Source organism: Passer domesticus, chromosome 8, assembly GCF_036417665.1.
Source record: "Passer domesticus isolate bPasDom1 chromosome 8, bPasDom1.hap1, whole genome shotgun sequence".
Classification (NCBI taxonomy): Eukaryota; Metazoa; Chordata; class Aves; order Passeriformes; family Passeridae; genus Passer; species Passer domesticus.
In genome coordinates, this window is record NC_087481.1 from 29874234 (window position 1) to 29888325 (window position 14092).

A 14092-nucleotide genomic window follows, 5' to 3' on the forward strand; every position below is an offset into this window, starting at 1 on the left:
AAATGCAGTGGGGCCATCTCAAAATAACTGGCCTTGGTAGGGAGTGCACTGTGGATTTGGATTTGGGTTCAAGGGTGGGAAGCAGTGAGTGTTTCTGCCTGACGTGACAACTGCTACCACTTGCTCTTCTGTCCTTGGTGCTGTTCCTGTAGGAACTGGAGAGAAAATTAACCATAATTTGCAAGGAAAGGATATTCTTTCTCATTCCTAACAACATGTCCTCAGCAGCTTCTCTCTCCTTCCCCTTTTATCTTCCACCCCTTTTTTGTGGCAGAAAGTTGTATAGTTTTCTGAGGTTCTAAAAATATTTAGATCTTGAGTTTTAAATAAGAAAAATTACTATCAGTTTATATTGCTTTCAAGTCTGTATACTCCCTGAGCAGAGAGAAATGGGCCTGATCTCAGAGAAATGCAGTTTTATTCTTTTGTGTTTGTGTCTGAAAATGATCAAGTAGAGGTGTAAAAGGTAAGGATAAAACTGAGTGATTGTAAAAAACTTGCAGAAGTGTAAACAATGATTCAATATTGCTTTGAAAGTCTGACTCATTATAGGGAAGTAAATTAGGAGGTAAAAAATACTGCGTGTTTTTTCCTTAAAGAGCAATAATTTGCTATCCCACATGTAACACTGCATGGAGAAATGTTCCTTGTCTTAAAGAAACCTCATCTTTCTGGCTTTTAAATTATACTTTCCTGCTGATCAACAGTGAATACAAAGCACCTACACAGTGAAAGTGGAATGTGTAACTTCTTTAAGTTCAGTCGGATGTTTAGAGTCTTGCTGATGCCTGAATAGGCATTTTGGTGGTCGTGTGCCTGCTCTGGAGATTGTTACCTGTTGTTTCTGATTTGCAGAGTGGACTGACGCCCCTCCACCTGGCTGCCCAAGAGGACAGGGTCAATGTAGCAGAGGTTCTGGCTAACCAGGGAGCTGCTGTTGATGCACAGACAAAGGTATGAACACCACTGTCACATGAAACATTTCCATCCAGGGAGCCATCAGCCTCTAGACAGGCTAGGAATTGATTTCAGGGTGAAACTGAAATCACAGCAGGGAAACATTCCTTGTAATAAATTATTGCAGAATATATTCTGAAAGCTGAAGATATATAAGCTTGGGTGTTTAATGTCAAGCTCAGCCTTTGAGCAGTAAGCCTATTTCTTGCCAAATATTTAGATCAATAGAGGTTTAGATTGTATCCTATTATTGTGCTTCACTGAAGGTAAGTGGGATTGATCGACTTTTTGAGTAAGGAAACTGTTATCTAATGTAAAATACATATATGCAGTGGTGGTCTATTTCAAACTTACTTGCCTAAAAATAGTTTTGCCTAAATATTTGAACTCCTAAGTAAGAGACCTGGATTTTCAAGGTGCTTGGGGATGGCTTTTGAGACCCCCAGAAATGACACCTCTCACTTCACCGTATTGCTTTTTAAGATCCATGTCCTGAAGCAAAGACCCTTTGCAGAAGGGATTTTATGCTCCCTAACAGTGTACAGTGCTCAGAATTTAATGATAATGATCTCTGTGTTGATTGCACTTACATTCCTCATGCTTTGTCTAGATCTTGGAGGCATTCCTTTAGCTGGGCAAGAAAACAGTTGAGATCAAATAGTTGGACTGTAGTGGATTAAATCAGCTGAATGAAGCAGGTCTCACAATCTGACCTGCACTCTTTTGCAGAGCAGTAGCTTTCACAGCTCTCTGCTGGGTGTATGCCACAAGTTAGGTGCTGTGCTTGCATGCCAGGAATGTCCAGGTGTGTCAGACTGTCCAGCAATATTATCATATCACAGCTCAGAAAGGGCTGAGTCCATCATCCTGTCTGGCTGCAGCTCAGTTGATTATAATCTGTGGCAGAGGGAAAAGTCATTGTTGTCTGATTTCTCTACAGTGTAATTCCAACTGTACCAGTTGCTGATTTCAATAACATTATCCTGATGTAAACCTGAAAGAGTTTTGCTAAAATCCCAGGAGCTGCTCCAGGTTTATGCTTTTGTAACATATCCTCAGTCTGTATTTTAAAGAAGAATCAGTCAGGGCTCTTATCTGCCAGATCACCCAGTAGGAGCTGAGATCTGCTCTGGTTCATTCTTTGCACAATTTCCTCAGATGAATGTGGTTGCTTTCCTAGAAGTAGTTTCTACCTGGTGTTGGTTTCAGTAGCAGGACATTGCAGAACCTGTTCTTTTAACTTGGCCAGAGCTGAATCACCTCCCAAGCCATGCAGCTCATCTGAGTGTTTGCCTTTGCCCCTGTGTGCAGTGCTCTTGGCCATCCCACAAATAGCAAACAGTCTGAGGAGACATTTATATTGACAGGTGCAGGCAGACACACGTGTTTGCTTTGCTGGCTCTCCAGTGTCCAAACAGGATCCCATTCTGGGCTGCAGTGGCCTTTTAGTCACATTAAGGTGGTGGAAACATCTGAGCTACTGCCACAGCTGAGAGGCAGCAGGGCATGTCTGCTGAGTCCCAGGGACAGCGTGGTGCAGCTGCAGCAGCTCTGCATTCAGCTCCAGAAAATGCAGCCATGTGTGCAACATGACCAGTAATAGTCATGTAATTTTAAAGAAGATAGAAGTAAATCTCTTGTTGTTCACCCCTGTTCCTCAGTTGTATGTGTAACTAGTGTGAATAAAGAATAGTTTCCCAGTACACTCTTTTTTGCTGCCCTGTAATTGTTAGGAAGTGGCTCAGGGACTCACAAGTCAGGTGAAGTCAGGTTGTATTCAAGCAGGACTGCTTTGGGCTGTAAGAAGTCACCTGTCTGGGAAATTCTCCATGCTGTAGGCTGCTGTAGGGAAGAACACCCACAACATCTTGTCCTGTTTCCCCTACTAGTTAGTCCTTGGGAAGAGAGGATATGCCTAGCAGGAATCTGTTAGAGTGGAATGAGCTCGATGCTTATGCACTGGCATGTGCTTGGTGCTTTTCCACGGGCTTCTGCAGGGTCCCATCTACTGGGTTTGTGCAGCAGTGAGCCCTGCAGGCTCCACAGTCAGCCACTTGGAGCTGTCTGCCAGATATTCTTTTATCTCCTGTGATATAAGGAAAGGGCCAATGCCGTACTGGGTGTTTTAGCAGGGAATTGTTTCTGGATAAACTGATGATCACCCCGAGTTCCTTCCTGAAAAACCCTGAATTTCTACAGTGAAGGGAAAATGCTATGCTATAAGAATAGCCATGCTTTGACCTCATGCTCTATACAGATGAAGGTGAGATGATTGCCTTGTAAAAGAGCAGCCCTGCAGTTACAAGCTCTCCCATTTAGATGGATTAACTGTACGTTCTGCCTCTAAAACCACAGGCATTGGGGGACAAGATAAGCAACAGCTGAGTTGGCTTCGGAGGCACTGTTGCTATGCTTGCATGTTTGCACAATCCTGTCCAGCATGTCCAGTTGGGATTCATTCCTTTGGACATACAGCAGCAGAGATGTGGCCATCCATGCCTTAGAAGTCAGTGAAGCAGCACAGCTCAGAGTGACATTCTGTTGGGGATCTCTGCTACCAGCAGTGTCACCACTAACCTTCTGTTTTCCTCCCTCCATTTCACAGCCATGTGCTTCTCTTAACTCAGATTTTGGGGCTTTTTTTTTGGTTGTTGTTGCTTTTATTTATTTTTTTTCCCTCCTTATCCTATTTCTCATTTTCCCAGGATAAGCAAGCATAGGTTGTGTCACTCCAGCACAGTACCTGTCAATAGGGGGAGAACACTCCATATCATTTAACTTAATATCTATAGGTCACTGAACTCCTGAGTAGGGACCAATGAACTATCATCTTCCTGGTCTTTAGTCATCATTTATATATAACTTACCCTCCCTGTGAAAACATCTAGAGTCTGCAGTTCTGGGAGTTCTGACGCTGCTCACAGTCTGGGGAGTTTTCAGGTTAAAGGAGAAGATGGGGCAGAAACACATTTTGCCTCTTGAAGCTGTATCAGGGAAAAAGAAAAATCCAGTATTGTAGAAAATCACTTGTACAGGGGATTCGTCTGTATGACTAGGATCAGTTCTGGCTATTATCATTTTCAGAATTGCTCTCACAAGTGAACAATTGCATCTGTGGGTCTCTCTTGGGGTGGTTTCCCTCCGAAGAAATTTTTTTCCTGACCTTTGTAGTAGAAAAAGGCATGAAAGGAAGAATAGCTTCTGGTTATGAAGTGCATTTATTAATAGTGTTGTGGGATCCTTCTGGTTTTGCTGCATCAATTAACTAAATAGCATCCAATCCCAGAGCTGCAGGAGTCTAAATCAATGCTGAAATGTAAACAACACTGGTGCAGCAGGCCAGAACTAGTGCCTGAGAGGCCATAAAGCTGCTCCTACACTTGAAAACAAAATTTTGTTATGTGGTTTAAACTCAGCCACGTAAGAAAACACACTTCAGGTGGTAAAGTTTGAGCTTTTACAAAATCCTTCATATTTAGAGAGCTTTAATAATTGAATTTGGTGTTTGCAGAAGGCATGTTAGTGTCCTGCAGCAAAAGCAGCAGCTCTTGTCCATTCTGACATTGCATCTGTTTGCCTGAATTTAGGTATGCTAAAGAGTTTTTGGTGCTGAACCACAAACTGTGCAGTGTCATGCTTAACACAAGGCATGTTCATCCATTCACAATAATACTGGGAGTTGAAAATCAGTCTGGAGCCATGGCTGTGAGCAGATATCCCTTCTCTGGTGGTCATGCTGAGTGTGAAAAGCTGTCCTGGTACATGTGATGTTGCTTTTGTTTCAGGGCTTTTGTGCTGGTAGTTGGCACGAGTAAATATTGTTTCATGGCTCAGCAGGTCTCCACATGTCATTTTTCCACTGTTTATCCCATTGGAGAGTGTAGTTGTAGGATCCAGCAGTACTGTCATGGACTGGCAAAGGAAGACTGAGAGAAAAGTGCTGGTTCAGTCAAGGATGAAAGGCAGGGTTTGGAGTTTTTATTTCAGTGCAGGTTTTTTCAGTCACACAGTCACTACACTGCTCTTGGTGTTGGGCTTCCCGTGGCTGATGACTGTCTGGGGAACAAAGCCAGTATTAAACTGCCTTTTGTTTCTAAAACTGTAGTTTTGGTAGGAGATGATGGTGGCTGAGGGGTCATGATGTTCTTTTGCAGGTTGAGCTGGGATTTTTATTTCAGTTTAATTCAGATCTGCCTGCTTTGTTCTGACAGGAGCCCCATAGCAGCCTGAGATCATAACAGTGATCCAGCTTTTCCACTGGAATATCTCATTTTCAGATGCAGGAAGAGATAAGAAGGAGGCAGGGAGGGAGGGAAGTACTATTGAGAAAAATGACTTTCATACAGAACAAGCACTCAAATACAGGTGTCTTCAGTATATCTTCATGGTGCATTAACTGTCTCTCCTTGGCTCTATGTGCTCAGTCATTATCAAGGCATTTCTGTGGAACTTTCCAGCCTGATAATATGCAATAATGAACCTTTGCAAGGTACTGCAGCATGTTAGGTCCTGATTCAGCAAAGCAGGGAAGTGTCTCTGTGTGTGCACCTAGGTTTGCCTGTTTCATTCAGTCAGGCCTTTGTGATCTTTGGATCTAAAGCAGTTTCTAGCCCTGTAAACAACAATACTGTAGCTTCATTGTCTGACATTTACAGCAGAAAAACAAAAGCTGAGCAGCTTGAGAGTCAGCATGACTAGAAAGATGCAGTAATTCAAGCTGTTAAGATTTATGGTTATTGCCAGTGGAGGATATTAAAGTAATTCACTGACATGATATACAAGACTTGTGATAATTCCCCTCAAAAGTAAAAATTGAAGGGCAAGAGAACAAGGGATTCTTTATGTGTTCCATTAGAAATGAAAAGTTCAGTATTCTGATCTTCTTTTGCCTTGGCACTTATTCTTGTAGCTTTTGATAAACCCTTCCCAGCTGCTAACTCCCCTGGTGCTGCTCATTCTTTCAAACAGCCAGAAGGTGATGTCTGTTAGAGCTGTGTTAAACAAAAGCCCTGGTTTTCTTGGAAGTAACTTTTTCAATATTAGGCTGCCTCCTAAATCCCTTAGTGCTTTGCCAGTAATTATAACTAAGCCTGAACAGCTATGTAGAAATGTATAGAATTGTGAGCTGGGTTTTGATGTTTCGTTTTTGTTTTTGGTTTTTTTAATGGGGTTTTTGTTGTTTTGGGGTTTTGTCTGTTTGTGGATGGGTTAATTATTAATATCTTTTGAAGCAAAATATTTTAGCCTCCCAGGCACCTTTCTATAGCCAATGAAAGTAGCAAGCTCAAGTAGCCTTGAGAATTGCTGCTTTTATTGTTAATTTAATTGTGTAATGGCAGAATCTGCCAGTTGGAGTGTTTCAGAGCAGTCAATAGAATACCTTGGTTCACGTGGGGATCTTGGGATACAATTGCTGTGCCTTCCTGAGCTGAGTGCAGGAACCTGAGCTCTGACTGAGCAGTTAAGGACATCCTCCCCGGGTTTCAGGCACTGAGAGCATTTTGCTAAGCAGTTTTACCTTGAGCAGTGCTTGTGCTGCAGGCTGGGAGCAGGAGGATGTCCCGTGCTTCGTGCCGAGGGCCAGCCAGCCGTGATGCGGTGTCACATCTCTGTCCCTCTGCTGTCAGCGGCTGCGCCAAACAGGACCTGACACGGGGTGACCACAGGCTACAGAAAACTTAAAAGGAAGCTCCCAGGACCCTCCAAGGACCTCAGGAGGGGACTGGTGCTGTGCCACCAGGCTCAGCAGGTGCCCACACGGCTGCTGGGGACACGTGTGGTGCCCGTGGCTGGAGCTGCCTCTCACAACCAGCTCCTTTCAATGCACACCCCTCCAGCTGCCACACACAACCACAGCTTCAGAGGAGGCCTCCATCAGATTCAGCTGAATTGTGGCCCTGGAGATGTCATGATTTCCACTGTTAGTTGGAGGAGAAGGAGGAAAAGCTTTCACTTGGTCTCTGATTTAAACAGCAGACTGGTCAGGAGTGACAAAGAGCATCAGTAATTGCTCCTCCAGCCATTTTTGTGTGTAAGTCTCTGTGTGTACCATTTCTAGAAGGAAACTGTCATTGCACTGCAGTAAATATGGGGGTTTGAGAGCTCCTTTTTCAGTATTCATTGTTACAGCCTGGAGAGGAGCCTTTACAGATCACTTCAAAGGGAAAGCTGAGATCAGCTGGTCTTGGCTCTCTGATATGCTCCAGATTTTAATGTTTTAGGGTTATTCACAGGGGGTTCTTGGCAGGTGGTCCTAGACTTTGGATTTCATCTCTCCAGTTGGTTTTATGCTGACTTTTTTCTTTTTTTTTTTTTGACCTTGCTGGTCATGTTAAGAGGCCTGCATTTTGAAGAAGGAGAAGGGAATTAAGATTTTGTAGGACAAGGTCTCACAGCCTTATTTTTTTTACTGCTTTTTGAACTGTTTTGATAGCTTGGGCATCCTTTAATCTGAGTTTTTCTTTGGCCCATGTAGAGGCAGGGGCTGTAGAAGCTGTGTTTGAGGTACATGACTGTGAGTCATCATTCTGCTGAAGAATCAAGGCTCTGGACAGCCCAGGGAGCCCTGTCAGAGAGTCAGACTCCAGGCACTCCTAGGGAACAGGAAGTTATTTGGCCAACCCTAAACTAACAATATCTGTAAGATGAGGTCCATGTGTTCAGTTCTTGATTACATTTAAGCTACTGCTCCAGCTCTTACCACTGTGGGCTATTATTCTGTGCAGGAAAAGTTCCTTGTAGTCATTTGGCATCTGATCCAATGTTCACATAAGTAGTCAGCAGAAAGTTTCATTCTGCTGATGCCAATGGAATTTCAATCCAGTGCTGTTTCTGGCACTGATTAACTCATCCTGGTTGTCAAAGTTAGTAGTTTCTTTAGATGGCAAAGGGTATATCATTAACTGGAAATTAATGGCACAGCCGGATTTAAAGTAACTGCCACAGGTACCATTATTTAGCCTGTGTTAATACAACTGAAATTAGGTAGCCTTGTGTGAACTACTCCATAATCCAAGGGAAATGGTCAGCAACCTGCAACACACCTAGAGACACACACACGTCTATGGGTTTAGATGGGATCCACCTGAAGGTACTGGGAGAGCTGGTGGAAGTACCCACTGAGCTTTGGAGTACCCACTTTAATTTGCTGTTGTGAGAAATGTGCTTTTTTCCAAGGCTGGAGGATTTTTCACATAGTCCTAAGAAATAAAGCTTAATGGCATTTTTCCTGTTTCATGCCTGTATGCTTTTTTTGATTTTTTTTTTTTTTTTTTAAGTCAGGGCATGTGTGGGATGCCCACATTTAATAACCGCTGCTGTTCATTCTAGATGGGATACACTCCTTTGCACGTTGGCTGCCACTACGGAAACATAAAAGTCGTGAACTTCCTCCTGCAGCATTCTGCAAAAGTCAACGCCAAAACGAAGGTGAGTGTCGCAGCTGTCCCCGCGGGGGTGCCCTGCTGTGTGTGCTGTGCCCACCTCAGCCCTTGCTCTGTGCTTGTGCCTGCAGAACGGGTACACGCCGCTGCACCAGGCGGCGCAGCAGGGGCACACCCACATCATCAACGTCCTGCTGCAGCACGGCGCCGCGCCCAACGAGCTCACTGTGGTAAGTGCTGGCCTGCAAAGTGGTCCTGGTGGGACAGGAAAAGAGCAGAGGAAGCCTGTTTCCATCAGCCCCACATCCTCTGTACCATCATCTCTCCCAGAACGAGAGCGACAAACTTCTGGCGACCTCTTCGTTTTCATCCCGTTTCATCCCACTCATATATCCTACTACCCAAATGTTTATTTCCATCAGAAAATGTAAATTTCTTTATTTTATTTTACATTCTTCTGTAATTAATCAGCAGCTCTGACGCTTCCCCTTGCTAACGTTCAACTTTCAATTGCTAGAATGGAAACACTGCCCTCGCCATTGCTAAGCGACTTGGCTACATTTCAGTTGTTGACACGCTGAAGGTGGTGACAGAAGAGACCATGACTACAATTGTAAGTACAGCTCACTTCAGCAGGGAATGGAAGAATTTTTCCAAAGCCAGACTATGAGTATAATTAAAATTTGTTTATTTATGTGACTACCAAGATTCCAGTCACCTATTTCCTTTTAGCAGTATAAACTTGATATTAAGTGCAACATAAACTGTCTATTTTTAAGGCAGTAGACACTGTGAGGATGTGCACAGAAAGAGCACCAGCTGAGCAGAAAATGGCCAGTGTAAAGGACTGGTCACAACTGCACTGTTTCTCCACACAATGTTTGTCCACACATCTTTTTGTTTAGGGAACAATTTTGCAGCCGAAAAGATGCTCCTACAGGCTTGTGTAAACAGAAGCTGCTTGAGAGCATTTCCCAACAATCTGATGCTTAATGGCTTGAATTTGACCTAAGAGAACCTATTCCAATATGAAAAAAAATGTTGGAATTTACTTAAAAGCTCCTCCTGGTGTGGTTTCTGGCCCCTTCCATGGGATGGTGAAAGGCTGTATTCCGCAAGCAGCCACAGCCAGCCCTTGCAACCCCAAACACCCATTCCCTGATGTGGATGTGAACTCCAGTTTTTCTGTCCTGCCTCTCAGGAAGCATCAGCCAGGAGACGTTGAAGGGACTACCAGTGGTCAAACATTACCTGCTGTCAGAAACATTCACAGAATCCAAAATATTTCTCAGAAGGATCTTTTGTTCACTCATGTTTTGCCAAATTGCTCTCTGAGGAAGTTTTCTGAGGCAAGGTACCACCATGCATTACCACAGTAATAAAGCCCAAATTGGGTCTGAAGAACATAAATTCAGAATATTGGCTTTCAGCAGCTATTTTTCTTTTTCTGATTAAAAAGATAAAATGCACATGTATGTGTTTTTAGACATATCAGGGGTGGAAAAGAGTTGCTGTGTGTGTTCCATGTTTTGTCACCGGCCCTTTGTGTGGTCTCTCTGCAAGCAGGTGGCTGCAATATGATGAGCTTTTGGGGTGACAGGCAGGGTTTAGTTCTGTTACTGCTGTACCTTTCCTTCCTATGACTTTGCTGCCTGTGGTTGTCAGTAGTTTACAGAAAATCCACCACACAAAAGATAAATTTCAGAACAATAAGATATAAAGGAATATGCTAGAAAGTACTGCTGATTTTTTTTTTCCTTACACATTTTCTCTATATTTTCTCAGGGATAAATTTCCCTTTAGGAAGAATCCAAAACATTTTCCACACAGAAAAAAAATTGATGGAAAATACTATACAGGATAGCAAAACTTGAATGACTACCTGTTGTTCAGTTAGGTAGCTGCAGGAAAACCACATATTTATGCTAAAATCTCTCCATATCACAAGGCTGTTCTTGGCTTTTAAAACCAAGAAGCTGGGAATGTTTGTGCTGCATAAAATGACTGACCATTTATCTTCTGTAGATGAAGAGTGGAGAGATGGTGGGTCAGGCTCTGAATTGTGCTGGAGGAAATGTTAGATGTTGAAAGACATATACAACCTCAAATATCTACTCTCAAGAGAAACCCAGAAATCGTTTCTATTAAAATCAGAAAATGCTACTTATCAGTGTGTTATTTTGAGACCTTGGAATTCTAGACATGAAATCTGATTTACAATTGAGGGTGTTAAAAATTCAGATTGATTGCTGAGACTTATATTTTGAGGCTTGCGGCAAAACAACTCCCAAAGCTAAATTTAAAGGCAGCAGGGATTAACATAGCTAATTTTACTATAATTTATACTCAAATACTAATTTAAAAAAAAATCCAGTAGTACCTGGAAAAAAGTCCAGTGATTTTGCTGGTTTAACAATATTTTTAAAAGCTTTGTAAGTAATCCCCACAAAATGAATTGCATGAGGCTTTTTTTGTAGGTTTTGTAATGTTTGAGCATGGAGGAGCTCTTCTGCCCATATCAAGTGATGGCAGTAGCCTAAAAATCATGAAATGCCAAGTGGGTATTCATAAGGCCAGAGAAAAACTGAAATCTTTTAAAATAAGTGAAAATGGAAAGGCTCTTTTGCCCTCCTGAACTTCTTAATGATTTCTTATTTGCATATGAATCATGAGAAGTAATGGTGGTTAAAAAAATACAAACTAAAACCCCCATAAAGATGGGAGTGGGTTTTTGTTTGGGGTTGGTTGGTTTTTTTTTTTTTGGGGGGGGGGGTTTGTTTGTTTGTTTAGTTTTGTTTTGGGGGGGTTGGGGGGGTTTGTTTGTTGTTTGGGTTTTTTTGTGGGATTTTTTTGTGTGTGTGGTTTTGTTTTTGTTGGGGTGTTGTGTTTTGGGGTTTTTTGGGGTTTTTTTTTGTGGTGTTGTTCTGTTTTTGGTTTTTTGGGTTTTTTTTTTTTGTTTTGTTTTGGTTTTTTTTTATTCTACTGCACTCCATGAATGGTATCTCTGGTTTGGTTTGACCCAGACCTCCTCTACCAGTGGTTGTTGTGCTGGAGAAGTAAAAAGTGCATGTGTATGTCATTCTTGGGATACAGGTATTCTAGGAACAGATTTCAGGTGCATTCAGAACTTTTCCCCCTGCTTTTGTTTTTCTTTATATTGGTCTTTGAATCTGAATCAATATAAACATTGGGATAAAAACCAAGCAACCACTCCTGAGTGTCTTTCATGCACAAAGCCCTTTGGGGGTATCATTTAGCCTGCATGTGGTTACAATTGTTCTTTTTTGTGGGAAAAACGCACAATTCATGCTGAGGCACCTCTGAAAGAAATTCACATAGGTTCAGCCACTCCCAAATTGCAGAATTCTTCTGATGTCAAAGGAGAAATACTTCCCTCGGAAAGTTTGGTTTTATTAGAGATGACATGCTCCTTGCTCAAAATTTAGATGACTTCCTAGAGTTAAGCCCCCTAAAATAAAGTTCATTTCAGTATATGTGATTCTTCTTTTGATATCATCATCTAAGCTTTCTGCTCGTGCCTTTTCCGCTATGACAATATGAACATAGTTTAAAAAACAAATCCAATATTGCCTATTTCTGCAGTCTTTTAAATTTATAGTTCAATGTGTCTTTAAAATAGAAAGTGACTGAGAAGCTAAAAATTAAGTCTTGTTTTTCTAACTGCAGATAAAAATATTATCTTACATTTTAATTTTAAAAATAACCAGAATTTTAAGAAAAATTATGCTTTCACTCTAAAATTACTCTTTTTATTTTACAGACTGTTACAGAAAAGCACAAAATGAATGTACCAGAAACCATGAATGAAGTTCTTGATATGTCTGATGATGAAGGTATTAAAACTTTAAACTTTTTTTTCACTCTTTGTGGTTTTAAGAAATGTCTGTTTAAAAAACCCAAGACTAACACACATTATTAGCTGGATATGGTCATTGCACATCTGTTATTGTTGTACATTGATTTTTGTTGACACATCAATAGTATGTGCTTTTCTTTAATTGTTTTGTTTATTTAAATCATGCAGTTCGTAAAGCCAATGCCCCTGAAATACTCAGTGATGCTGAATATTTGTCAGATGTTGAAGAAGGTATTTGTGCATTTTTGTATTGCACTGATATTTAACTTAATCCTCTTCCTTTTATTTCATCTGTCTGAAAACTAATCCTTTCAGATAATTTTCTTATTATCCCACTAACAATAAATTCTGCTTTACAATTAAGAGCGCTTTCAAAAATTCTTTGAGCTATTGCTGATAATCCTCTAACTTTTTTTCTGAATTTCTTACGATTTTTTTATTAAATTACCTTCACTTTCCTGGAATAATAATTTTTCTGATGCTTTTATAAAGTGAATAAATGTTTTATTGTTTTAATTGAAAAATGAAATACTGGACAAGAGGGTAAAATATCAAAACACTTTGGAAGAAATGGCTGATAGTCAAAGTCAATGGCAGAAAGAACAAAGTTCTTGGTTTTTTTTAAAAACAAATGACTGTGTTCAATTTTCTTGTTTTTCTTTAGTCAATCTTTCTTTCTTCATCCCTATTGATGTATTTACTTCTAATTTTCATAGCATTCAAGCAGCAAGGTGTAAAAGATATTTCAGTTCTTTGTGCACAGCTCCTGTTTAATTCATGCATTGAGGCTTTTGGTTTGTTCCCCATCTGTCATTGTGCAGTTCCAAATGGATCATGTTCTTACCATACATACCTGTTTTCCAAATAGCTCTCCTAGGCCATTGTCCTGCTCAAAATGCTGCATTGTTTCAGCTGACAGGAATGCTGATGCATAACAGTGTGAGTGAACAGGGCAGGAACTTGCTGTTGTCCCACTGCACAGGAGGTACAGACCAGAAACACCCTGTGGGGAGCCTGGGTGCTGGAGCTAAAGATGTCAATTGTAACATTTGGGATCCTTTCTAAAGCCAAATCTGTGGAGGTTTTTTCTAACTCTCAGTATAACAAAGACCAAACAACAATTAGGAATGCAGGTAGTACAGTTGGTTCCTTGCATGTTGCAGACTGTATTCTGCACCCTTGTTGTTGCCAGGGGAGCTGAGAGAGTCATTTATACATAAACAGCCCTGCTCTGCATCCTTGTGCCTGAACTGGAGAGAGAGATTTGATGGAGGGACAGCTCTGTGGCTAAGGAATTGCCTGGATGGGGACTCAGAGTTGTGTTCAAAGGCTCAGTGTCCAAGGGGAGACCAGTGGTTTGTGCCATTCCTCAGGGGCTGGTGTTGGAGCTGGTGCCATTTCAGTTTTGTTGGCGATGTGGACAGTGGGATCAGTGCACCCTCTGCAGGTTTGCTGGTGACACCCCGCTGTGTGGAGGGAAGGGATGCCACCCAAGGGACCTGGGCAGGCTGGAGAGGTGGGACTGTGTGAAACTCATGATGCTCAGCAGGGCCAGGTGCAAGGTCCTGCATCCAGACTGGGCCAATCCCAAGCATAATACAGGCTGGGTGGAAAATGGATTGGGACCAGTCCTGAGGAGGAGGACTTGAAGCTGTTGGTGAAAGAGAAGTTCAACATGACCTGGCAATGTACCCTTGCAACCCAGAAATGTCCAGCCGTGTCCTGGGCTGCATCCAAAGCACCATGGGCAGCTCTCACAGCTCCCTCCACCTGGAGTGCTGCATCCAGCTCTGGGTTCCCAGCGTGAGAAGGACATGGAGCTGTTGCAGCAAGTCCAGAAGAGGCCACAAAGATGATCAGAGGGCTGGAGCACCTC

The 14092-nt window shown here is 42.0% G+C and overlaps 1 protein-coding gene across 13 annotated transcripts in view; it reads left to right on the top strand.

The window, feature by feature from the left end:
• The window catches only part of ANK3 (ankyrin 3), a 338252-nt gene that overhangs the window by 247410 nt on the left and 76750 nt on the right, over window positions 1-14092 (top strand). For 10 of the 13 annotated variants that reach the window (XM_064430021.1, XM_064430020.1, XM_064430027.1 and 7 more), the window contains exons 18-23: window positions 856-954; window positions 8287-8385; window positions 8471-8569; window positions 8857-8952; window positions 12121-12193; window positions 12385-12447. In XM_064430021.1, coding sequence (XP_064286091.1) covers window positions 856-954; window positions 8287-8385; window positions 8471-8569; window positions 8857-8952; window positions 12121-12193; window positions 12385-12447 — 529 coding nt within the window. The remainder of the gene's footprint in view (window positions 1-855; window positions 955-8286; window positions 8386-8470; window positions 8570-8856; window positions 8953-12120; window positions 12194-12384; window positions 12448-14092) is intronic. The other 3 variants (XM_064430023.1, XM_064430022.1, XM_064430031.1) reach the window with 1 other exon arrangement.